The sequence below is a fragment of the Mastigoproctus giganteus genome, unplaced genomic scaffold (assembly GCF_048544385.1).
Source record: "Mastigoproctus giganteus isolate SK-2022 unplaced genomic scaffold, ASM4854438v1 scaffold_15, whole genome shotgun sequence".
Classification (NCBI taxonomy): Eukaryota; Metazoa; Arthropoda; class Arachnida; order Uropygi; family Thelyphonidae; genus Mastigoproctus; species Mastigoproctus giganteus.
In genome coordinates this window covers 4,396,950-4,422,780 of record NW_028328292.1, presented here as the reverse complement: position 1 = coordinate 4,422,780, position 25,831 = coordinate 4,396,950, and the positions used below count along the sequence as shown (strand labels likewise).

At 36.0% G+C, this 25,831-nt stretch overlaps 2 protein-coding genes across 2 annotated transcripts in view; both read left to right on the top strand.

Annotated features, from left to right (window-relative positions):
* The window catches only part of LOC150074914 (double-stranded RNA-specific editase 1-like), a 32,977-nt gene that overhangs the window by 3,397 nt on the left and 3,749 nt on the right, over window positions 1–25,831 (top strand). The window lies entirely within an intron of this gene.
* LOC150074915 (double-stranded RNA-specific editase Adar-like) lies at window positions 1–25,831 on the top strand. The gene is made up of 2 exons (XM_090389374.1): window positions 1–136; window positions 23,177–25,831. The coding sequence occupies exons 1-2, from the start codon at window positions 1–3 to the stop codon at window positions 25,738–25,740; spliced, it is 2,700 nt and encodes an 899-aa protein (XP_090245500.1). The 3' UTR covers window positions 25,741–25,831.

Below are 25,831 nucleotides of genomic sequence, written 5' to 3'. Positions count from 1 at the left end.
ATGAAATATGATCTCAGTGAGTACAAGTGCGAGATGGTGATGCTGCACATTCTGTTTTGCAATGGGGACACAGAGATACTGTCAAAGATGAAACATATCAAGATCTACAACGACAATGAAGAGTTCATACTAGATCGTAAATTGTATGAATCGGACTTGGACATTTGCAAAACGATGGAAATATATAAGACGATGTGTCAAGACAAGACAACGGTGACCCTGACAAAGCATGCCTTAATCACCTGCATAGCCTTGTAATGCAACTGCGAGAAGACCCTCTTTCGAAACTTTGCAAACAGTGTGATGAATGAGGATCTAAAGCTCGCTACGCTCAACTGACACTCAGCACAATTACAAAGAAACGCAAAAATTTGATGACCAACGAGGACTTCTGCAACTTAATGAGAACGACCAATGACAAGCAAAGATTCTTCTTGTACATGTAATTTGGAGTCTGTTATCTCCCAGTCGCGAACCGATTCAAATATTCTTGACCAGCCGAACTGGTTGCAGAAAAACGTTTATGATTCACCTCTTGGTGGAAATATACAACTGTTTCAGTAATACAGATGGGTAATGTAATGATCTTGGATGTGCTCAGAGCTGGTTTATGTCAGCTCTGAGCACATCCAAGATCACCTCCCATGATCCTTTGCACGATCTCTCCTGACTCCATTTTGCCACCAAAGATGTTTACACATCAAAAACTTTGTTGATACAATAGAAATTTAAAATTCAGTAAAAATAAAACCTAAAAGCCAATAAAGAAAGAAAGTTGTAGGATTATTACTCTTATTTTAGTATTATTCAACTTCAGATTCATTACTGACTTGTTCATCATTGGACTTGACCACAATTTCAGTTTTAACAACATGTCATGACTTCAGCACCCACTTGTGCTATTAATGGATGTTTCATTCTTCCTGTAGGTGTCGTATCATGATTCCCCTCTATCATCCATTTATTCCATTGCCCCTGCATCTTATTTTTGAATGGTTTATTGATGCTGATATCTGACAACTGTAACTGGGAGGGGCAATGAATTACTGCCAATTCTGTGTTCATCATTTCAGCCAGTTGTTTGATGTTTTCAATCCTATGTGCTCTAAACAGATCCCATACTAGTAGTGCAGTTTTATGCAGTAGTCCACCAGGATGCTTGGACCAAACTTTTACAAACCAACCTTGATACATTCTTCATCCATCCATCCCATCTGTTATACAATTATGTGAATTCCATTTGGTAGTTTATCTTCGGTAAAGTTTTTCTTTTAAAAATTAACATTGCCTGAAGTTTGGTCCCATCAGCACAAGTTAAAACAGCAGTGTAGTGTGTCTTTTCATGTCCATTGGTTTTAATAGTTATAGATTTTTGCCCTCGCAGATTTACGGTTTTATTGGATGGCACATCAAAAGTCAATGGAATTTCATCCGTATTCCCGATTTGGCTAAGTTCGTAGTTGCTTTGTTTTCTAGCATTAAGGACAAATTTATGGAAATTTGATATTTTCTGTTTGTACTCAGCAGGCATTCTCTAGGCTATTCTAGTTCTTGTGCATAAACTAAACCCGTTTCTTTTCATGAAGTAATAACAACAAGATTCAGTTCCTTTAAAGTCGTGTATCCCAATATCAGCCTAGTAATTACTGAAAAGTGTAGTAATGTATAGTAGTTAACTATCCATTAACTACTATACATTAATGCTTGGTTTTACACATGTGCTATATTGCCACTTTCAGCTTCAAGACACAGGACAATTTTTTAAGGTATTTATAAGGAAAAAAGGTGTCTCGTAAGCTGATAAATATGGTAGTTTGTTTTTTCTTCTTCAGGTAGATTGTCACTGTCTGACACTGGTTAACAAGGTATGCCACTTATCTGAACATGTAACTTCATTCTTTCCAAAATAACTTCAATTCCTGAAATGTATCAGAAGATACACCACTGCAGAAAACAAAGTGCTTAACCCTTGTCTTCAGTAGGAATGAGAACAAATCAACACCACAGGGTACCTGAAGTACTTTCTTTCTGTCTCTATACCAGTAATCATTTTTAGAATAAATACTGAAATGTATCACTGCCAAACAGAGGTTATCAATGAATATTAACTAGATTCTAAAGTCACAGTAAAACAAAGCAGTAACAAGAAATATCACATTTAGTCTTAACTTGGGTAAAACTTTATTCCTGTAAAGCACAGATGACAGATCCATTAAAGAGAATCAGAGAATCTCTATATATTCCCTATTGCATAAAGGTAAATCCCTTGTCACTGAGTTCTCTCTTGTCTCCTGCAACAGCTTTCTGAACAGTACCAGTATCCAAGTGCAGCTTTAAAGATTCTCCATTCCAAATCAACCAGTGTGAGGTAACAGTGATGAGATATGTAAAGTAACATGTATATATAAATACTATCTTTTACTTCTCTCTCTTAAATAAGCTGAATTTTCAAAGTTAAACTATGTGTGTTAGAAGACTGAACTTAGCATACCATACATAAATATAAAAACAGGTGCATTCTTTATATAGTGGAAATTATTAAGTATATCCTAAGGCATGTTCTGTAACATGGAAACAGAAATGAACTCTACTAATGAACTTCATAAGCAAAGGAGGATTGTTACATAGGCTAAATAAATTGTCTTTGATCTTCATAGATAAAAAAAAAAAAAAAAAAACTGCTTAAGCTACAATATCATTGTCTGTCTATGAGTCCATGTAAAATTTCTGTTATCCAGTTTTCTTTCTTATTGCTCGCTGTGGGTGAATGGTAGATGGTGTTGCAAAGGACATTACACTACATCTGGCAGCTGACCAACTTTTTTTATGGTATTTTTATTTACTTTTTATTTTTTTGGATTTTTTGAATTCAGCTTGCAGTATACCGATATACAATCTTTTCTTAATAGATTTCCATAACTGTTGAATCTAAATTTTTATTTTTTAATATGATAATTAAATATTTAAAAATGCAGTGCTTTTTACACATATTATAAAAAAATATAAATATTAATTCTGCTGAAGGTGAGAAAAAAGTTACAGATATATAATAATGTAGCAGCTAAGACAAGGGGTGGAACAGCAGAAATCAAACAATGAATTAAACTATAAAAATGGAAACGTTTAAGGAAAATAAACAATAAAACATAAAAGTGAGAACATTAGGAACTAATGTAAAATACAATCATTTGAGGCAAATATATATTAGGAAAAAAGAATGAGCAGGGAAAGAAACATATTAACAGAATAGAAAACAATAGGTGGACAAAAATATTAAAGAACTAGAGACTCAGAGGCAAGTGATGTAGAGTAGAGGAGGTGTGTAATTAAGGCAGTGATCTTAGTAAGGACTCATTGGATTCCATATTAGCAATCAGTCCATTGTGCCATTGCAATGAACTTCAATAACCTAGATCAACAATGGCTGATGTAATCACCAAATGGAAACATGATAGTGCAACTACAACCAGAAAACTAGAGTGCATTCAGACGAGAGTATATTGATTCCATTAGTCCTCATTGTGTACTGTCTGTTAGAAGTTCAGGAAGGCCAGAAACTGATATTAATACAAGGGCGATATGTATGAATCTGCATTCCATCGAATTTTATGGAAGAGCTAAATCAGAAAAAAGCAAGCATTGCACCATGCAGTGCACACTATCAGTGAGCTTTGTGCACATCCCTTCATAATTGTGTCCTGGAATGTTGGTAAGCAGCATTATGGAGTGGTAATCACTGTACATGGTTTTCCAATCTGGGGAGTGTTTCTTTGGAGCTGTGTAGTTTGGTAGAGGTACCAACATCTGGGGTTGTTTCTTGTGGTTTGAGCTTGGACCACTGGTTTGTTCCTGGAACAGCAAATGCCATGATGTTCATTGGCATTCTAGACATTTCCCCCCTCTACTCTGGGAGCAATGTGAGGAGGGTCCTATTCTGTTTGGTGATGGTGCACCATGTTGTATTGCACATCCTGTAGTGATTTGGTTTGAAGACATTGACATGCAAAAGCTTCATTGACTGCTCAGAGCTCTGATTTTAATTCCATTGAACACCTTCTGGATGAACTGAAATGGTAGTTTCAGCCTGGCTGTGTTGAAGGGGGAATGGGCCAAAATATCTCTTTCCTGTTATTAAAAATTTGTTAGGTGTTTACTAACGAGAATATGGTGTGTAATTAAGATCAAAAATGGGCTGATACATTAAATATTGTATCAGTAAAGGGTTCTTTGAAACATTGCATCCCATTACTTTTTTTTGGCTTTGTAGTGTGTGTGTAGTACAATTGACATGAAAAGGGGGAAAAAGCAAGAACTCATAACTAATTGCTGCCATGTTTTAGGCTTCTACCTATGCTGGAATAAATCACTTGAAAATATTTTTTTTTAAATGTGCCATTGAAGATATGAAAATTATTTTCTAGATTTAGAGTGGATATTTTATTATGGAGAAAACTTAATGTGCAACTACACTATGAGGATTTTGAATATAAAGCAGTGTGATATGAAAGGTGTTTTTTTTTTTTTTTTTAAGACAGTCCCAGCCAATCTTTGACAACTCCACCAGTACATCACAGTAAAAAATAACACTATAAATTTAGTATAAAACAAAAAATGCACCACTATCCACAAATCAGCCGATACCTGTATCAAATAGCATTTGTTTCCTTGTCCTGGTTGTCAATTTAAAAAAAAAATAGTGGTTGGTTTCTTGTGGAGATTTGATATGCTCCTAGGAGCATATAAAATACATCCACAACAATCTGTTTTAAAAAATTAAATATTCTTACGGTTCTTTCTACAATTGTATGTGAAGTTGATTGAAATACCTTACTCTTATACTATGCCTTGATCAGATTGCAGAGCACCATCTATAGCATTAGCATTAGTACAGGCATATGATGCAAGAAAGCAAGCTTATGCAACATCAGCCAGATTAAAAAAAAAAAAAAACTTCCACTTCACCCCTCCATTTGTTCAAAATACCTGTCCAGCTGAACCTTAAATTTATTTAGGCTATCAACTTCCACAACAAGGGATGGAAGTCTGTTCCATCAACAAATTACCTGCTGGCTAAAGGCAAATTTCCACACATCTATCCTATATTTGTCTTTCCTCAATCTGAATTTATGCCCTCTCAGGTGACTATTCTGAGCAAGAGGCAGAATCCCATCAGCATTGAGCATGCTCAAACCATTCAAGATTTTATACACCTTTATCAGATCACCTCGCCGATGTCTAGTCTCCAGACACTGTAATTTGCAAAACTTAAGCCTTTCTTCGTAAGAGCAACCCCTTGTTCCATTCACTAACCTTGTTGCCCTTCTCTGTACTCATTCCAGCAGCTCTACATCCTTCTTGAAATGAGACCTCCAGACCTGTATACAGTACTCAAGGTGTGGCCTAACCATTGCCTTATACAAGGGAATAATCACCTCCTTTCCCTGCTAGAAAAATTCCTGTATATGACTGAAGTCTTGTCTAGATGATCCTGCAGTGCTTCTTTAACCATTGCCTCCATTAATTTTCCTGGAACAGAAGTTAAACTCGCAGGTCTATAATTACTTGTGTCAGCCTTTGATCCACCTTTGTGAATTGGGGTCACATTTGCACATCTCCAGTCTATGGGTACCTCCCCTGAGTCCAAGGAAGCTGTCATAATTATGGCTCAGGGTTTGCTTACTTCCTTTGCTGCCTCCTTTAATATAACTGTATAGAACCCACCACTCCAGGTGCCTTTCTTGTGTTTATCTTCAACAATTTCTCCTCCACTTTACTCTCAGTTATTACAAGATTATCTAGCGTACTGCCAGAGTTGAATATACCTCTGGCATTCCCCTCACTGAATAACTCCTCATGTGTGAATGTCAATGCAAAATATTCATTTAGTTTGTTAGCTACCTGAGCAGGGTCATCAAAAGTTGAATCATCGATATCAAGTGGACCAATCTGATTCATCCCCTTCCTTCTAGAGTTTACATAAGAAAATAACTCTTTACTGTTTTTTTTTTTTTTTTTTGCATCCTTTGCCAAAGATTTCTCGTAATCTGCCTTCGCCTGCCTAACCTCCTTTGTAACTTGGTTACAGATCAACTTATATCTATCATAGGCTTCTGTGTCACATGTTAATTTATATGTATCCCAAGCATTTTTCTTCTCTGTCATATGTCTCATTTGTTCATCTGACATCCATTTAGGCCCAAACCTTGAGCAATATTTCTTAGTTGGTATGTAAAGCCTAGTAGCTTCCAAGATAAGTTCTTTGAATGCTTCCCATTTTGAATTTGCTGTTGGTAACATCATCAGTTGGTCCCACTGTATGGAATTTAAATACTGTCTCAGACCATCGTAGTCGCCTTTACGAAAGCAATAACCCTTCCCTTTACCCCTGATAGTAGTTACCTCTTTGAGTAAATCCCACTTCAGCACACTGTGATCACTGCCACCTAGTGGTTCCTCTATCTGCAGATTCTTAATGCATGAAGAATCACTACTGATAATCAAATCAAGAGTATTACTCCCTCTAGTTGCCTCCCGAACATGCTGATGTAGAAAACAGTCATCCAATAAATCCTGTGTAGCACACGCTTCTTGATTAGACCGGGGTTCGAGCCCGTCTCCACCAAATACGGAGGATGCGGAAAGGTCAGGGAATGACCACCACATATCCCGGAGCAATATGGCCTTAGTTGCTAATGCTCCTAAAAACCAAACAAACAAACATCCAATAAATCCACAAAAGCCTTGCTAGTGTTAAAATCCCCCATTATAAGACTCTCTGATTTACTGGCCCAATCTGTTTCCCTGTACAGTTTCTTATTATACTCATCAGAGTCATTAGGCCTATAGCACACTCCTACTCTCAATTTTGATCTCCCAGTGCTTATGTCACACCAAACTGACTCGACACTGCACTGTCCAGCGATGTCGACTGGCTTCACTTCCTTGGATTTTGTGTTTCTTAACTAATAGCCTAACCCCTCCTCCCTTCCTATCCTTTCTGTAGACGTTGTACTCCCCAAATTCCAGTTCTGCATTCCTTATATCTGTGTGACACCACGTCTCTTATATCCCAACAATATCCGCCTTTGATGCTTTGAGCAATACCTCAAATTCATCAAATTTATTTACCAAACTCCTAGCATTGGTGTACACACAATTATACATGCACCTGTTCTTTTTCTTAGCTACCCTAACACAACCCATGTGTTTACTTGTACTGCAATGACTCCCAGCAGTCTCTGAAATATCCTGCATCTTGTTTTCCAGGCTTCTGCTCATTCCAATAGAAGCAGTGCAAGAATCACTTTCACCTTTGCCAGTGGCTACTGTTAATCTATTAGTCCTTGTATCCCCCCAAGCTAGCAGTTTTCTGACTCACCTAACACTGCCTCGATAGCATCAGCAAATATTCTTGCACCCTTTCTTATTAAGTGTATCCCATCCCTGTAGAAGCAGTCCCTTCTGTTAACAAGTACAGACCAGGCTGAAAAAAATTCTACCCCTAATATAATTGAGGTAGACCAAATTTTGTAAAATTGCTTGACCCAATACATCATATTGCCTTATAATCTGCTCAGTGTACATGTAAAACATATCTGTGCAAAGCCTGTATGCAGAGCCAACCAGTCTTTGTAGACAAATGATACTATTAAACTATGCTGTTAAAATGTTAAGCATTTGAAATCGCTCTACATAGCAATGTCTTTTTAATCCACAGTAGGATATCCTATACAGAAACAAACCTACAATAAATAAACCAGCTTGCATTTTATATAGCTACAAGAACAAGCTCCATAATGTAGCTTAAACTTAGACAGTATAATACAATGATAAGTAATGAACCCACAATGGCAAGCTTTTACTCCAAATTGTGGTCGTTATTTTGAGCTTTGGGAGTGGGGTTGCTCTGCAAACTTGAGCATTAAATAGGTACAGGCAGCCTGTCCATCAAGTTTTTAGATGAAGTTGCTGTTGGTATAAAAAATCCCCAAACGAACAAAACAATCTGATCCTGCATTACTTACTTTTCCCAGCACAGAAGTCTTACAGGTCTGTAATTACTGATCTCTAAATCCAACATCCAAAAATGCTCTCATATATACAGCTAAAGGTTTGCTTATCCCTTTTGTTGCTTCTTTTAATATAATTGAATAGATTCCATCAGTTTCAGTTGCCTTATTTAGTATTAGTAGTGGCAAGTGACGCATGAAAGTAAGCTTTTATATGTGCACACACATGTATACAGGGTGTATCATAACATGAGGAACCCACTTCAGGGATAGCTTTAGGACCTAAAAACAAAAAAAGTTCATGTAAACATAGTTCTGATTCACCTTGTTTCTGAGTTATAGCTATTTTTGCATTCCAGAAACTCTGCTTGTGTTTACAGGAAATGCTGAAAAACGACCACCACGCACCTGAATGTAAGCCTGTAAATGCCTCATCATCATAGACCTCCTCGCCCACTCAAAAGTTCCAGGTGTCTGTTGAATTTGCTGTTCTGGTGCTGATCTGTCTACCACCGTATGAAACTTTTTCTAAATGAACCAATTTCTGCACGGTGTTCTTTGAAAGGTCTTCATATTTGGCACATGGCGATTAGGGAAGTTTTCTGCATACGGATGTCTTGCCTTAGTTGCATTGTATCTAGCATGTCCATACATGAGATGCATATTTTCCCTCTCTCAATTTGAATAAGCCTCCATTATCACTGCATTTGCAGTGATAATGGAGGCTAAATGTTAAGGACAATTCCAAATGTACTGTCAGGAGAACTAATTGAAATCACTCAAAGAGTACTATGGGGTCTTATTTATATAACTGCATCAAGGCCCTCTGTGAGATATTGAGCATTGTAAACAGTTGAATGGAGCCAGCTATGGTAACTCAGTTTGTGGAAAGAATTGTTGGAACACGAAATGGCTGTAATTCGGAAACAAGGTGGAATCAGACCTATGTTTATATGAATTTTTTTTTTATTGTTTTTAGGTCCTAAATTCATTCCTGAAGTGGATCCCACATGTTATCATACACCCTGTATATAAAATAAAAACATGTTTATCACCTCTAATAAGTTGTGCAATCCTTCCTTAAATTTACTGCAACTGCCCCCTTCAAAACACCAGATGAATGAAAGTTTGTTGCGACATTCAATGACTCTCCAGCTGAAAGCAAACTTTTGTGCATCTATTCAGCAACCATCCGAGAAAGAGTGAGGATCCCATCAGGCATCCTTATGCTTTCTTGGATGGTTTAAACAGATTGAAGAAATTGTGCCTAGTTTCCATATTCTGAAACTTGCAGAACTGAAGTCTATCTTGCTAAAAAGTACCCTGACCAATCTTGTTACTCTTTGCTGCACATGTTTGATGTCTTCTACATTCTTCATAAAATGAGCCTTTCAGATCTCTATGCAGTATTCATGGTGTAGCCTAACCATTGCCTAATACAGTAGTTTTCAACCTTTTTTTTTTTTTTTTTAATAACGGCACCCCTGAGTAATTTATTTTATTTTGCGGCACCCCTACTCAATTTTCTGCCTGTTAGATCTAATTCCCTCTCTGTGTGTGTATATATATATAATATTAAAAAATATGTTATATGATAGTTATTACAATAATATAATTAAAGATTACATTTCATAATACAAATTATATATATACAGTATATAATAATTTTATTCTTTATATAGAGGTACTAAGTAAACATCATTTATAGATCACCACAAAATTAAAAAGATACTGTACACCTTTCTATATAATGAAATAAACATATAAATTTAAAAAAATAATAAGTTTAAGTAACTTAAATCCAAATTATGTGGCACCCCTGAAATGTTGTTGCGGCACCCTGGTTGAAAACCACTGGCCTAATATATAACAGATGATAGATGACTCATCAACCAGTACAGTACCACCACTTTGCTTATTGGAGGCTTGAAGTGGTGAAGCCCATGTTTAGTCTCCAGAGCAAAGTTTCTGGCATCCCATCTCCTTTAACCCATGCATGGTGCCAAGTACTTTTGGTACTTTTCATATTTGGGGTTTTCATTTAAAAAAAAAAAATCACCATTTTCCTACTAGCAATATTCCTTATTACTTTTAGCTTCAACAATTTCTTTGTCACAAAATCATTTAGTTCCCAGTTATAAATTGAATATTTCTGGTATCTCCATCTCTAAAAGTTTTGTCAGAGTGAATGTAGATGCAAAATATTTATTTAGTTTTTCAGCAACCTGAATAGTTAATCATCAATAGTTGTCACGCATATCTAATGGCCAATGTTTTTTTTTTTTTTTTTTTTATTATCCCTTTCCTTCCAGTGTTAACATGAGCAAACAGTACTTTGCCACTTTTCTTTGCATTCTTAGCTGAAGGCATCTCAAAATGTGCCTTAGCTTTCCTAAACCTCTTAATTACTTGAATATAGACTAATTTATACTTACTGTAGGTTTCTGTGCCCACTGATAATGTATAATCATCCTGTGTACAGTTCTCTGCCACTAGTCTAATCGGTTCATCTGACATGCATTTAGGTTGAAACATCTAACAGTATCTTTTGGTTAGCATTGCCTATCTCCCCCCCCCCCCTTTTTAATGTAATTTCACATTAGCTCCTATCAAAATTAACCAAGTAGTGCATACTATAAAAAAACCAGTTTCATTGGAGAACTTTCTTGGCAGGTCTCCTCCCAATCTAAAGCATTAAGCATTCCCACATATTTGATCTCTTTGCTTTGCTGCTCTAGACAGGCATGAATATTTTTTAAATTAAAAACATCAAATCAAAGAAAGAGATGCTGCACTTCCCAGGGTATGTAATAGTAGTATGCAGTACACTATAAAATGTGGAAGACCATTTTTGTAAAACTTAATTGGTGGGTAGGTGGGTGGTTATGCTTTATATTAATGTAAACATTTGTGATGTTTATTTCATGTGTAAATTTTCCTCTCTTCGAGTGCACTTTAAAGCTTATTTTTAAAGGATCATACTTGCATTGTTTACTGTTTAAGCTGTTATAGATTGCAGCGTGTTATTGCTTATAGAATGTATATTATAGCATTACCAGCCACTGATCATTTGGTGATTGTGCTGGTGAAATGAGGTATGCTATTACTTTTAAGTTAATGTAACTGACAAAACTGCATTTTACATTAATTGACTGAAGAATAATGGTTTATTACAGGAAAATATGTGAAACTTATTCAAGAAAACATAACACAATGTCCAGAAAATAACGAACTTTACAATGGTTTCATCTTCTCTTTCTCACCCAGATATACAGGTATACCTCAGTTTGGTTCCTTAATTAATTCTCTGGAGGTGGACATTAAGCAAAAAGATCTATATTGAGGGTTATTTTTCCATAAACTGTGCTATAATTTAGAGGTCCAATCAGAAAATAGCAGTATTATGTTTACTGTTCAAAGGTGAGACAGCAGTTATATCAAGTTTAATGTCAAAGTTTGCAGATGATACAAAGGTTGGCAGGGTTGTTAATAACAGTAATGACAGGATCTGGAAAAGTTGGGTAGATGGGCTGAGAAGTGGCAATTCAAGTTTAACATTGACAAATGCAAAGTACAGCAATACCTCGCTCAGCACGACTTCAAACAGCACAGATTTCACTATAACACGGTTTTCAATTAAGTTTAAGTCTGCGACAAGGCCTTTGGTATCAGGTTCCATAATCGTCATAAAGTTTATTGTTTTATGACACTGTATAATGTTCCATCGCCCCGAAAGCTCCTGTTTGTTTATATTTTTATATCTTAACTTATAATAACTTTATTAGTTTTCAGAGGAAGCAATAAACTTTGACTAAGTTTAAGTCAAAAATTTACAATAATAGCCTAGACACGTACTCTACATATATGCTGTGGTAGCAACTCTATTAGGCGCCTCCATAGCCAGGTGGGCAAGAGCAGCAGTGCCTAGCACACGTTTCTTGATTAGACCGGGGTTCGAGCCCGTGACCACCAAATACAGAGGATGTGGAAAGGTCAGGGAATGACCACCACATATCCCTGGAGCAATATGGCCTTAGAAGGTGATAGCTTTTCAAACTTTTTTTCACAATTTATTTTTTACCCCTTTAAATATGAAACAATGATCAAAAAAGGAAAAGTAGTGAAAGCGGTGGGGCTACTAAATGTAAATGGCTTACATTAGAAAAAAACTTGATATTATCAGGTGCCATGAAGATGGTGCATGGTATGCTAAAATTGTGCGGGGGAAAATGGAATGAATGAAGCATCAGTGTGAATGATTATTCGAAAAAAGGATCAGTATAAAGAGCAGGGAATTTTTGCAGAATCTTACGTGACGAAAGTGATAACTAAGCGAAGAAGTTTGCTATTGATTAATATGGAACGTCTTTTATTAATATGGATAGAAGATTGTAATCAAAAGAGAATTCCTTTGAGTCGAAACATCATTCAAGTGAAAGCCACGAACCTTTAACACGCTGAAGGAAAAAGAAGAAAATGAAGAGGAAGAGACTAAAGGAATATTTACAGCCAGTCGTGGTTGATTTTTTTCAAGGCTTCACAATGTTCGTATCTCAGGTGAAAGTGCAAACAAAGACGTTGCTACAAGATTTCCCAGTTAATTGAAAGACATCATTGAGGAAGGTGGTGACAAGGATGAACAAATTTTCAATGTTGGCAAAACTGGACTGTTCTGGAAAAAAATGCCCTCGAAAACTTTTTTTAGTAGAAAATGAAAAGGCCCCACCTGGATATAAAGCATCAAAAGATTGTTTAACACTTTTGTTGGGTGGAAACTCATCTGGGGGTTTTAAATTGAAGCCTCTACTCTTGTTCAGAGCAGAAAACCCAAGAGTTCTAAAGGGTTGCATAAAAAGCACATTACCCGTAATTTGGCGATCCAATAAGAAAGCATGGATTACAAGAAAATTGTTTACAGAATGGTTCACAAATTATTTTTGGCTGATGGTTGAATGTTACTGCAAAGATAAAGGATGGAGTTCAAAATTTTGTTGCTTTTAGACAACGCACCAGGCCAGCCACCTTAAATTTCTCATCTCAATGAAAATATAAAAATATGCTTTCTTCCACCTAACAACGTCTCTCTTGCAATTCATGGATCAAGGTGTAATTGCTACATTCAAGCTGTATTATCTGTGGCGAACTTTTTCCAAAGCGATTGAAACTTCAACAGGAATAGGGTCATCATCTTTGCAAACATTTTGGAAAAATTATATCAGGAATGTGATCGAAAATATATCTGCATCTTGGCTAGAAATCACTGCCAACAATATGTTTTCTGTTTGGCAGCATGTTTTGACCCATTTGGCAAATGATTTCACAGGTTTTGAATCGCAAGTTCAGACGTTGTGAAGATTGGAAAAGACTTGGGGTTCGAAACTTTGGACACTGCCAGTGTACATGATGGCATTGACTCATGAAAATGACTTAGATGATGTAACTCTCATTGAAATTGATGAGCAAACTGCATATGAAGAAAAGGAAGACAATTCTGAAGTGGCATCAAAAGAATTTTCAACAAAAGAATTGGAGAAAGTTTTATGAGGGGTTGACATGTCCTATGAGGCGATTATGAATGGAGATCCGAATGTTGAATTTAGCATCAAGATACGTCGAATTTTACAAGATGGGATTTGATGTTGAAATTATTGAAATACCTAAATAAACAAAAGCTTTTTTCTCATCTCTCATGATGTTACCTTTTCATTAATAAAATTTTTGCAATATTTTTTTATTTCAAATCCTTTTAATTGGCTATCAAGTGCAAATTGTTTATAGATTTATTATAATTTGTTTATAGACTGTTTCTCTGGTACGCATTCATTTAAAACCCATTATAATTATACCTCAATCAGCATGGGTCCACATAACACGGAACAGTTTCAGTACCAATTATCAGTGCTGTTGGGGGGTGTTGATGTGCATATGGGTGGTGGTAACCCCAGAGAAATGTATCAACTGGGTAGTGTTACACTAAGGTAGTGGAGAATGAAAGAGACCTGGGGGTAATTGTGCAGTCAGGTATGAAGTTTTCTGAGCAGTGCAGACAGGCTGCCAGAGTAGGTTATGGGATCTTGTCAATGATATACAGGAATTTTTTGAGCAGGAATAAGGAGGTGATTATCCTCTTGTACAAGGCAATGGTTAACATACTGTGTACGGGTCTGGAAGCCTCGTTTTAGGAAGGATGTAGAGTTGCTAGAATGAGTACAGAGAAGGGCAACAAGACTGGTAAAGGGAACAAAGGGGCGCTCTTATGAAGAAAAGCTTAAGTTCTGCAAATTGTAGCTGCTGTATACTAGGCACCTGCAAGGCGATCTGATTGAGGTGTATAAGGCCTTGAATGGATTGAGCAGGCTCAATGCTCAATGGATTCTTCCTCTTGCTCAGATTACAAACCTGAAGGGGTATAGATTGAAACTGAGGAAAGACAGTTTTAGAATTGATGTACAGAAGTTTGCCTTTAGCCAGCAGGTAGTTTGCTCCAGCAGATTGCTGGAGCAAAAATTCCATCTGTTGTTGTGGACGTTGATAGCTTAAATAAATTCAAGGCAGAACTATCCAAACATTTAGAATGAATGGATCAGTAAAATGGGAAGAGTTTTTTTTTTTTTTTTTTTTTTTTTGGCTGATGCTGTATAAGCTTGCTTTCTTGCATCGTGTTCCTCTACTAATGCTAATGCTAACAGTGTACGCTGCAAAACATATTTAGCTAACATGTTAAATTTTTTTCTCTCTTCCTAAATATAGTCAAACTTTTAATGCCATAGTTTCTGAAGTGATTTTTTTTTTTTTTTTTTTTTATGGTTTTCCTACAGAAATTGTATGTATCTTGTACAAAAATTTGTATAGTGCAGTCCTGAATGTTAGCTCAGCTCTGCCATGGTTCTTACGATAATACAAAGCTGTGTGTGTGGCGCCTCCATAGCCAGGTGGGAAGGAGCAGTAGTGCGTATCACATGTTTCTTGATTAGACCGGAGTTCGAGCACCTCACCACCAAATACGGAAGATGCAGAAAGGTCAGGGAATGACCACCGCATATCCCGGAGCAATATGGCCTTAGTTGCTAATGCTCCTAAAAAACCAAAACAACAACAACAACAAAGCTGTGTGAAATGCTTAGAAGTTTGTATGGTGTTATGTTGAAAGTGTTGTTTCTGGTCACTTTTCTACCAGGAAGCAGCATTCACCAGGAAAGTTGCTTCTTAGTATCCATCCATCCATGCCACAAGGGGGTAGGAGTGGGGGTGTTTTTATTTCTTGTATTGTCTTATTCAAGAGGTAAGGCATTTGCCTGCATCTGTATATATAGTATTTTTAAATTTTATATTTTGTAATGTATCCCAACTTTTGCAACTATTTGACGTTTGCTTGAAGAGTGGCATGATACATCAAATTTTGCATGCTGTGAAGTGCTCCAGATATGGAATATGCCAGGAAATGGAAGTAACTAAAAGTATTGAATATATATAATGTTTGTATAATATTTATGTGTATAATCAACAGAAATGTGGGCATGTTGCAACTTCAGTAGTGATGGGCATAATCGAGAGGTCATCAGTTAATTTCAGTTATGGAAAATCATTTAATTATGATAAATTATTACAAATAATAGAACTATATCATTCAGTTATGCCCATCACTAAATTTTGTGCACTTAAACCTTTTAAATTGGAAAAAGGAAGAGACTAAGACTGGTGCTTCTATTTTATGTCTGAAATGTTTTTTGTAGTTTTCAATAATTTTTTAAAACAGCTTGTTTTAAAAATTGACTTTTTTGCTTTGAAACTTAAAGTTACTTAAAACAGGTATTGCAGTACATTAAGAAAATATGAAATATATTGGCATTTTTTAAGCAGAATTATTTCCAAACAGGAAAACCAAAACATTTTCCAAAAACTAAAAAGAAAGAGGAGCACCTTTTATGTGCCATGCCACCATCTTTGCTACAAATGGTGGGGCTTCACCACTGTTGGTTAATGTAGCATTGGGGGGGGGGAGGCTCTTAAATGGACGTACACAGGTTTTGATTTGCACCATTGTTTCAAAGATGGTAGAAAGGCTGTCAAAAGTGTCTACAATCTCCAAATTCCCCAACTTCCATGATATGGTGTCTCAAGTGTTAGCTTTGGTATGAAATGTTTAGATGCTAACTGTGAAGTTGCTGAAGAAACATATCTTCAGCAGATTGGAAACACAAGTTTCTTCAGCCATTCTATTTTAATGAAAACTTTGATTGTAAGTCGCCATTTCCATAAAGTTTATGCCATGACTGTTAACAGAGCAACAACATAAAGGCCACCAGCAGGTCACTTCAGATTTATTTGAACGTGCAAATAATAACAAGATTTTTGAAACATAGCATAACTGGGGATGAAAATTAAATTTACAGGCATGGTCTCAAAACCAAAGAGCAGTCATCCACTGCCACTCCCAAAAAATGCACAGCAATGCAGCAAAATGGAGGTCATGTTGCTAGCAATTTTTGATCATGAGGATGTTGTCTAACTTGAATATACCCAAGAAAGGCAAAGTTAACAAAACATTCTATGAAGTTCTGAGACATTGAATAATAAAAAAAAACGGAGAAATGAAGCAATAAAGAAATATCAGCAACCATTAGAGACTGCGAAGCATATGTGCATGTGTGAAAACCCAAACATGAAAGGTTGAGATGATATAAGATACCTGTTAATATTGCACTTGAATTTGTGCAGATAGTAATTTTCAGGAAATACATGTGGTGGAAGTTTGTTTCAAAAAACAGAAGTTGAAAGGATAAACAAGGAAGAAGAAAAGTTGGTCAGTAAATCGATGTTATTATTAGTAGTTGCAAATAATGTGAGAAAGCAAGCTAATCAGCATCGATAAAAAAAAATAAAAAAAAACTTATGCCTAATTCTATCTCCTGTAACAGTTTGTCTAGTTCTTCCTTGAATTTATTCAAACAATCCACTTCCACAATAAACTTCCGTCAGATGGAAGTTTGTTCCAGCAATCAAACACCCATTTGCTAAAGAAACTTTCTGCATATCTATTCTGGGGACATCATTCCTCAGTTTGAATTTATATCCCCTCTTGTGCATAGCATTGAGCTTGCTCACTTCATTCAAAGCCCTTAAATACCTCAATCAGATTGCCTTGCTGGTGCCTAGTCTCCAATACCGAAATTTGCAGAACAAGCCGTTCTTGGTAAGAGTACCCCCCCCCCCTTTTTGTTCCCCTCATTAAACTCTTTATCCTTCTCTGTACCTGCTCCAGCACTTCTACATCCTTAAAATGAGCCCTCTATGCAGTGCTTAAGGTGTTGCCTGACCATTGCCTTATACAATCATATGTCTGTTCCATCAATCAACCACCCGTTAGCTAAAGGCAAACTTCCGCACATCTATCCTACAGCTGTCTTTCCTCAATTTGAATTTATGCCCTCTCAGGCGATTATTCCGAGGAAGAGGAAGAATCCCATCAGCATTGAGCATGCTCAAACCATTCAAGGCTTTATACACCTCAATCAGATCACCTCGCATGTGCCTAGTCTCTAGACACAGTAATTTGCAAAACTTAAGCTCTTTCTTCATAAGAGCAACCCTTTGTTCCATTCACTAATCTTGTTCCCCTTCTCTGTACTCGTTCCAACAGCTCTACATCCTTCTTAAAATGAGGCCTCCAGGTGTATACAGTACTCAAGGTGTGGCCTGACCATTGCCTTATACAATGGGATAATCACCTCCTTATCCCTGCTAGAAAAATTCCTGTATATCATTGACAAGACACCATGAGCTGCTACTCTGGCAAACTGTCTGCACGGCTCGGAAAACTTCATATCTGCCTGCACAATTACTCCCAGGTCCTTTTCACTCTCTACCACTGTCAATGTAGTACCACACAGTTGATACATTACTCTGGGGTTACTGCTTCCCATATGTAGTACTTTACATTTGTCAATGTTAAACTTCATTTGCCACCTCTCAGCCCACCTGCTCAACTTTTCTAGATCCTGTTGTAGCAGCGTACTGTCATTAACAACCCTGTCGACCTTTGTATTGTCTGCAAACTTGGACATTAAGCCTGATGTACCATCATTAATGAATACAGAAAACAACAATGGACCCAACACTGAACCCTGGGGACTCCACTAATAACATTAGTCCAAGAAGAGCAGTGTCCATTAATTACCACTCTCTGTCTTCTCCCACTCAACCATCCCTTTATCCATGGCAATAACTTGCCCTTAATGCCACTCTGCTCCAATTTGTATGGCAGAGGCAGTCTTATGTGCAACAGTACCAAAAGCTTTCCTGAAATCCAAATATAGGATAACATCCATTTCCTTTGTTACTACATCATAGTATCTGTTCAGATTGGTCAGACAGGATCGCCACTTTAAAAACCCATGCTGTGACTGAAATATAAAACTGCACTCATGTCTAGGTGGTCCTGCATTACTTCTTTAACCAGTGACTCCGTTATTTTCCCTGGAACAGAAGTACGCTAACAAGGCTGTAATTACTCATGTCATCCTTTGGTCTTCCTTTGTTAATTGGGAATACATTTGCACATCTGCAATCCACATGGACTTCCCATAATTATGAGAGCATCCTTGGATTAAATCCAAGGATGCTCTCATAATTATGGCTAAATGTTTTGCCTACCTCCTTTGCTCCTTTTTAATATAATTGGATAGATCCCATCCACCCCAGGTGCCTTTCTTACATTGAACTAGAGCAATTTCTCTTCCACTTTTCTCTCACATTGCAGAATCATTTAGCTAACTGGTAGAGTTTGATAAATTTTTGGTATCCACTCCCCTAAAGAGTTCCTCATGTGTGAATGCAGGTGCAGGATACTTCACAGCTTGTCAGCAACCTGAGCAGGTTCATCGACTGCTGAACCATCGATATCAAGTGGACCAATGTGATTCATTCCCTTTCTTCTAGTGTTTACATAAGTAAAGAAGTCTTTGCTTCCTTTGCCAAAGATTTTTCATAATCTGCTTTAATCTGATAATATATGTGGATAGGGTGTCCATACGTCCAGGTTTATGTGAAACTGTCCCAGTGTCCCGAAAGTTTTTTTTCGAGATGCTTAAATGTCCTGGTTCCTTGTTATGAACAGTTTTATACAAATGCATTTGTGCACAATCAAAAAATAGTAGCAGAGTTCATAGCATTGTCTTCAATCGCGTTGTCAGTCACAGCCTGTACGTCACTTATTCACCACTGGTTTGTGTTCAGTGCAAACAGTTTCCTGGCTCTATCAGTTTATAGATAAGGATAGGTGAAATTTTTTGTAACGGTGTTTAATTAGTTTAAGCTGCATAATAAAAAATTGCCTAAATGTAAATGTGCTTTCAAAGAGGATTTCCAGAAAGAATGGAGTTTTATTAAAAAAGGGAGGACACACAAATGAGGCTGAATGCAAAATGTGCTCATGTTTTATCAACATAAGTCACTGTGGGAGATGTGCTCACTCGTTAATGTAAATTAATGATTGACGATTTTTTAAATTAAAGTTAATGTTAATTCTAAAAAAAACATGCAATAAAATTTCAAGTAACTGCATCATCATCCAAATTGGAACACTTCTTTCTCAAAGAAAATCCAAATGAACGTGACAAGGTAGTTTCTCTGAACTTACGATGGTGTATCATTTAATTAAACATCATCAGTCATCTAGAAGTGCTGATTGCCCCTCAAGCCTTTTCAGTCAACTTTTTGATGACTTAAAAATTGCACAAAAATTTTCTAGTGCATGAATGAAAACAATTGCACCAATAAAGAATGTACTGGCTCCTTCTTTGCTTAACGAAGTTTTAAAAGATGTCAGCAATACTGAATTCTTTGGAATTTCCACTGATGCAAACAACCATAAATCAGAGAAGGCATTTCCATAGTTATTGCATCATTTCAATGAAAAAAATGGTAAAGGTAAACTGTGGCCATTATCAATCCACTGCAGAATGGAAGCCTCCTCAACGATTCATGTTGAAGGAAATGGACCATAATCTGCCCTGCTGGTTCAGTGCGGCTTGGCAGATCGACCGTACTTAGCAATCAGGGGCTTGAGCCCCCGGTCTGCTCAAAGAGTGTGTGCTACTCCACTCCTGCTCCTGAAAAATGGTATGCAAGTTAAACTTCTTAAGATGAATTGTTTACCTGATTTGTTAGTTTCTGATGAGACATCAGAAACTATCACCAACTACATTCTTACTTCTCTGAGGGAAAATAATATTAAAAAAAAAAAAAAAAATTTAAAACTTCGAAAATAAAATTTTTTAAATGCATTCAATAGCTTAAAATTTGTATTGCATTCGGAGCTGACAATACAAATGCTAATTTTGGAGAAATCAATAGAAGTGGCCAATGGGACATATTTTCTTGACTCCAAAATTTGATTTAATTCCAATATCAAATATGTCTGATGTCTAACGCACATATTTCATAATTTTGCTCAATCAGGAGTGGGAAGACTAGCAGTGACGTGTAATTGGTAGTTATAAAAATATTTTCTTACTTTCACACCTATACTGTTCAAATGGAACTTTTTTTTAAAGGGATTTTGTGCTACATTTCATAATAGAATATAAAAAAATTGCTCTCTTGCTCTAAAACTCACCGGTTTTCATTATTTCCTGCTATTGAATGCTTTTTTGTATCCAGAAGAAAAGCCTCCTGTTTTCATTGAGAAATGTTTTAATCATCCATTGAGAGAAGCATATCTGTGGACTGCCCACAGCTTTCTCAGTTTCTTCAATAAGCAGATACTAAAAATTGAAAAAAAAACAAATAACTATTTTAAAGATTAAAATAATTGTTGAATATTCTATTCAACATTAAATATAGATATTTTATTATCTAACATCTTAATCATTTCGATTAAGAAGTTAAATAATAGAATATCTGATCAATTTCTGCCATTTGAGGCAAGAAAAATTATTCAGTATGATACAGAAAACCGGAAAGTTCATAAGTTTAAAAACAAAATTATAGATTTTTATTCAACAGCTAAAAATTATTTAGAAAATTGGTCGAAGCCCCTAGAACAATTCCAGTTCTTAAATTGGATGCTAATGAAAAACATTCCCAAATGGGAGGATATAGCAATTCTTTGGAATCATTTGAAAAAATTGAAATTAAGTTTGAAAATTTATTATATGATCAGTTTGGAGTTTTAAAACAAAATTGAAAATGATAAAGAATTGAATACATTGAGTTGTGTTGAAAAATGGACAAAATTACTTAAAAAATCAAATTCCTTAAACAAAAGAGCGAGTTTATTAGATTGTTCTGGGCCACAACGCCAGCTGCAAGGGAATATTTTCTTTAAAGGATATACAATGGACTGATGAGTGTAATAGGTTAGATTACAGTTAATACAATTGTTACCCTTTTAATTTGAGGGACCTAAACTTCACAAATTTTAAGAATAAAATATAAAATAACAAAGATCTGTTAAGTGCCGTGAAGAGTTCTGCTATGTTAATAAATAATAGTTTTCATATTTATTGCATAAATTTTGTTTTCAAATTTAAGAATTGTATTCTGTGTTTAATTCTATATTTTGAAAACAAAAATATAAAAAAAAGTTTTTTTTTTGTTATTATTATTATTATTATTAAAACAAAATTCCGTACTTTTTTTTTTCGGACAGAACACCCTCCCCCTCGTGATAACACTGCCATAAGGTAAGTGTTCCAGTTTTGTGTTCTTCTAATGTGGACACCCTATATGCGTATCACCTGATAATGTGTCCCATGCATTTTTCTTCTCTGCAACGATTGTCATTAGTACATTTGACATCCATTTAGGTGTAAGCCTTGAACTGTATTTCTTAGTTGGTGTCTAACATACTGCTGTAGAAATAGTAATCCAATAAATCCACAAAAGTCTTGCTAGTATGTGAGTGACCAACCCACAAGTTCCTGTCAATATCTGGAAAGTTAAAATTCCTCATTACAAGACATTCTGATTTATTGGCCAACTCTGTTTCTCTGCACAATATATCAAAAAATTTGGCAGGCCTTTTATCTCAAAGATATCTGCCAATTTGAAACATAAGATATGATATCAAAAAAGTATGAAAAAATCTCAAGGCAAAGTTTGGAACTTAAATTACTAAAACAAGCTTAAACAGAGTCATAAAGAAACTTAAATGCAGGTTTATCATTTCGTGTTGTTGCAGAATTTGACCTAGGACAAACCCAGATTTTGGCCATGAAAGTTACAAACCCAGATATTGTTAATGTTGTGTGGATTGATTAAGCCATATTTAAATTAATTGGAACTCTTAGCACTGTAACTGTACTCTCTTGACTTCCATTTATTCTTTGGTGAGGATTTAAATGCTCCTGGCTGGAATTTGGTCAGGAGGTGGTCTTGGACTTTTTTTATTTGAGAGAACTATGACAGGAGAATGCCAACTGAGACTGCTAAAAGACAAAATCATTCCATTAACACAGTCCATAATCAATTTTCAACATTGCTTTTTGATGCAGGATGGACCACCAGCTTGCCATGTCATGGATCAGATGATATTTCAGTAATACTGGCATCAACATTGATATGTTGATGCCAGTATTACTGAAATTATTTAAAAAATTGGCATTTATTATAATTGCCACTAAAATACACAGAAGTATTATAAAATTTACATTTGTATGCTTAAAAATCACATTTCATGTGACATATATAATTTGAAAGAAGATAGAGATTTAGGAGGCTGACAAAATAGTTCAAGTTTACAAGCTTGAATACCATGGGCATTTATTTCCTGCTGGCCAAAGAGGATGTAATTTTTAAATCAGTGTAGGAGTTAATGGAAGTGGGGGCTGGGGTTCAAGAGCTGTTATTCCTTAAGCATATGGTAAGGGTTTGAATAACAGTTACCAGATTGATGGCAGAAACTTGTTTTGCTTTCAAGGTATTTTGGAAGGATAGCTTAGATCAGTCACAGCAAGCAATATTTAACTGGGTCCTAAGGAAAGTAGGCAGAAAGTAATCAGTAGTGATTTAATTTTCTAGTTCAACTTTATTTAATTATACTGATAGCTACTGAAAAGCTTGTTTATCTTTGAAATATTATTTTTTATTTTATTTTATTTATTTATGTTTACTTATTGAAATGTTATTTTGTAAAATGTTTTCAAAGAAATTAAATTTTCTTTTAGGAAATGGAAATGATCAGCAGGAAGTCCAGAAAATGGATAGTAAAGAAAATGATGTTGATGGTGCACAGGGTCCCCAGCCACCTCAAAAGAGGCCAGTAGAGGAGAACAATGTTAAAGAAAGTCATAAAAAGAGGGAAAAAACTCATGGTCCTGTTAAAAAAAGTCATAAAAAGAGGAAAAAAACTCATGGTCCTGTTCAGCGTAAAAATGCTTTAATGCAGCTAAATGAATTAAAGCCTGGTTTAAAGTATTTAGTAGAGTCTCAGGAAGGAACACCTCGTTATCCTGTATTTCTAGTCTCAGTTGATGTAAATGGGCAGAAGTTTAAAGGTAAAGGTCAGTCAAAACAGCTTGCTAAACGTGCTGCAGCCCAAGTTGCCTTGGCATCTTTTGTTCAGTTTCGAGATGTACCTGAGGCAGTGATAGCAATGCATAAAAATGTTAGTAGTTTTACAACTGATAATTTTGATAATGAAAGTGCAATTTTTAATCGTTTTGAAGCAAAAAATGGTAAAGTAGTAGAAGAATTAAGCAAGCAGGGTGGTGGCAAACGACCTGAAAGGATAGCTGAGAAACTAGTTACAGAGGCTGATAAGAAAAATCCTGTTATGTTACTTAATGAGATACCTCCCCACCCACCTCAAAAGAGGCCAGTAGAGGAGAACAATGTTAAAGAAAGTCATAAAAAGAGGAAAAAAACTTGTGGTCCTGTTAAAGAAAGTCATAAAAAGAGGGGAAAAAATCATGGTCCTGTTCAGCGTAAAAATGCTTTAATGCAGCTAAATGAATTAAAGCCTGGTTTAAAGTATTTAGTAGAGTCTCAGGAAGGAACACCTCGTTATCCTGTATTTCTAGTCTCAGTTGATGTAAATGGGCAGAAGTTTAAAGGTAAAGGTCAGTCAAAACAGCTTGCTAAACGTGCTGCAGCCCAAGTTGCCTTGGCATCTTTTGTTCAGTTTCGAGATATACCTGAGGCAATGATAGCAATGCATAAAAATGTTAGTAGGTCTGCTTTTACAACTGATAATTTTGATAATGAAAGTGCAATTTTTAATCGTTTTGAAGCAAAAAATGGTAAAGTAGTAGAAGGATTAAGCAAGCAGGGTGGTGGCAAACGACCTGAAAGGATAGCTGAGAAACTAGTTACAGAGGCTGATAAGAAAAATCCTGTTATGTTACTTAATGAGATACACTCTGGTGTTCAGTACACTGAAGTGAGTGAGAATCAGTTAGTACCATACCAAAGATTCACCATGTCTGTTACTATAGACGGTGAAGCCTTTGAAGGTTCTGGACCAAATAAACGAATGGCAAAAGCAGCAGCTGCTCGAGCAGCTCTTATTAAATTGTATAACATTAACTATAATAATTATGCAAAACTTGTTGAACAGGAAGGTTGCAAGCCAGGTTTTCTTGATTTTCCTCAAGATGTTGCTGACTCCATTGCACGAGTCATTCTGGAGAAGTTTGCAGAGATAATGGTTGGAAATGCTGAATATTCAAAGTGGAAAGTTTTAGCTGGGTTAGTCATGACTACAGATCCAGATATGAAGGATATTCATATTATTGGTATATCTACAGGTACAAAATGCATCAATGGAGAACACATTAGTATGAATGGGGCATCATTAAATGACTGTCATGCAGAAATTATTACTCGCCGATGTTTAAAGGATTTCCTTTATGGTGAGTTGGAAAAGATTTCTTCTGGCAAAAGTGATTCATCAATATTAATCAGAAAAGGTGGTGGATTTACATTAAAACCAGATATAAAGTTTCATTTATTTATTAGTACCTCGCCTTGTGGAGATGCAAGAGTGTTTTCTCCACATGAAGATTCAAGTTCTGAAGCAGTAGACAAACATCCAAATCGAAAAGTAAGAGGTGTGCTAAGAACAAAAATTGAGTCCGGGGAAGGAACAATTCCTGTAAAAGCAGATAAGCAGGTACAAACCTGGGATGGTATTATACAGGGTCAACAACGGTTACTTACTATGTCATGCTCTGATAAGATAGCCCGCTGGAATATTTTAGGACTTCAGGGAGCTCTCTTGAGCCATTTTATTGAACCTATATACTTGGAGAGTATTGTTGTTGGAAGTTTATTTCATCCAAATCATATGCATCGAGCCGTGTATGGTAGAATCATGAAAACACTTGGAGAATATCCCAGCACCTATCATTTAAGCATGCCTAAACTGTGCACAATCAGTACTCCACTGACAAGAAATATGTCGAAGTCTCCAAATTTTAGCATTAATTGGACTGTTGGGAAGGAAAAACCTGAAATTGTGAATGCAACCACTGGAAAAACTGAGACTGGACTAGTATCGTACTTAGCAAAACGCTCATTCTTTCAGAGATTTTCAAAACTCTATGGCCATATTCCATCATTCACTAATCAGACTGTAGTGTCTCCACCACGGTTATATTCAGAAGCAAAAGTTGCTGTTGTGGATTACCAGATGGCAAAAGACCAAGTAAGAAAATCATTCCAGGAGGCTAACTTGGGAATTTGGGTTAAGAAACCTGTTGAGCAAGATGAATTTGAATATGTATTTTAGATCTGTAGCAGAGAGAAAAACAATATATATATAAAAAAAGTAGATATTTGAAATTTCATTGCCCCCATTACATTCATAACCACATTTGAAC

Bases quoted from the DNA above. Each gene is read 5' to 3' on its own strand.
- LOC150074915 (XM_090389374.1), top strand. From the start codon at position 1: ATGAAATATGATCTCAGTGAGTACAAGTGCGAGATGGTGATGCTGCAC. The intron at 137-23,176 runs GTAAATTGTATG...ATTTTCTTTTAG, and splicing joins TGAAGAGTTCATACTAGATC to GAAATGGAAATGATCAGCAG.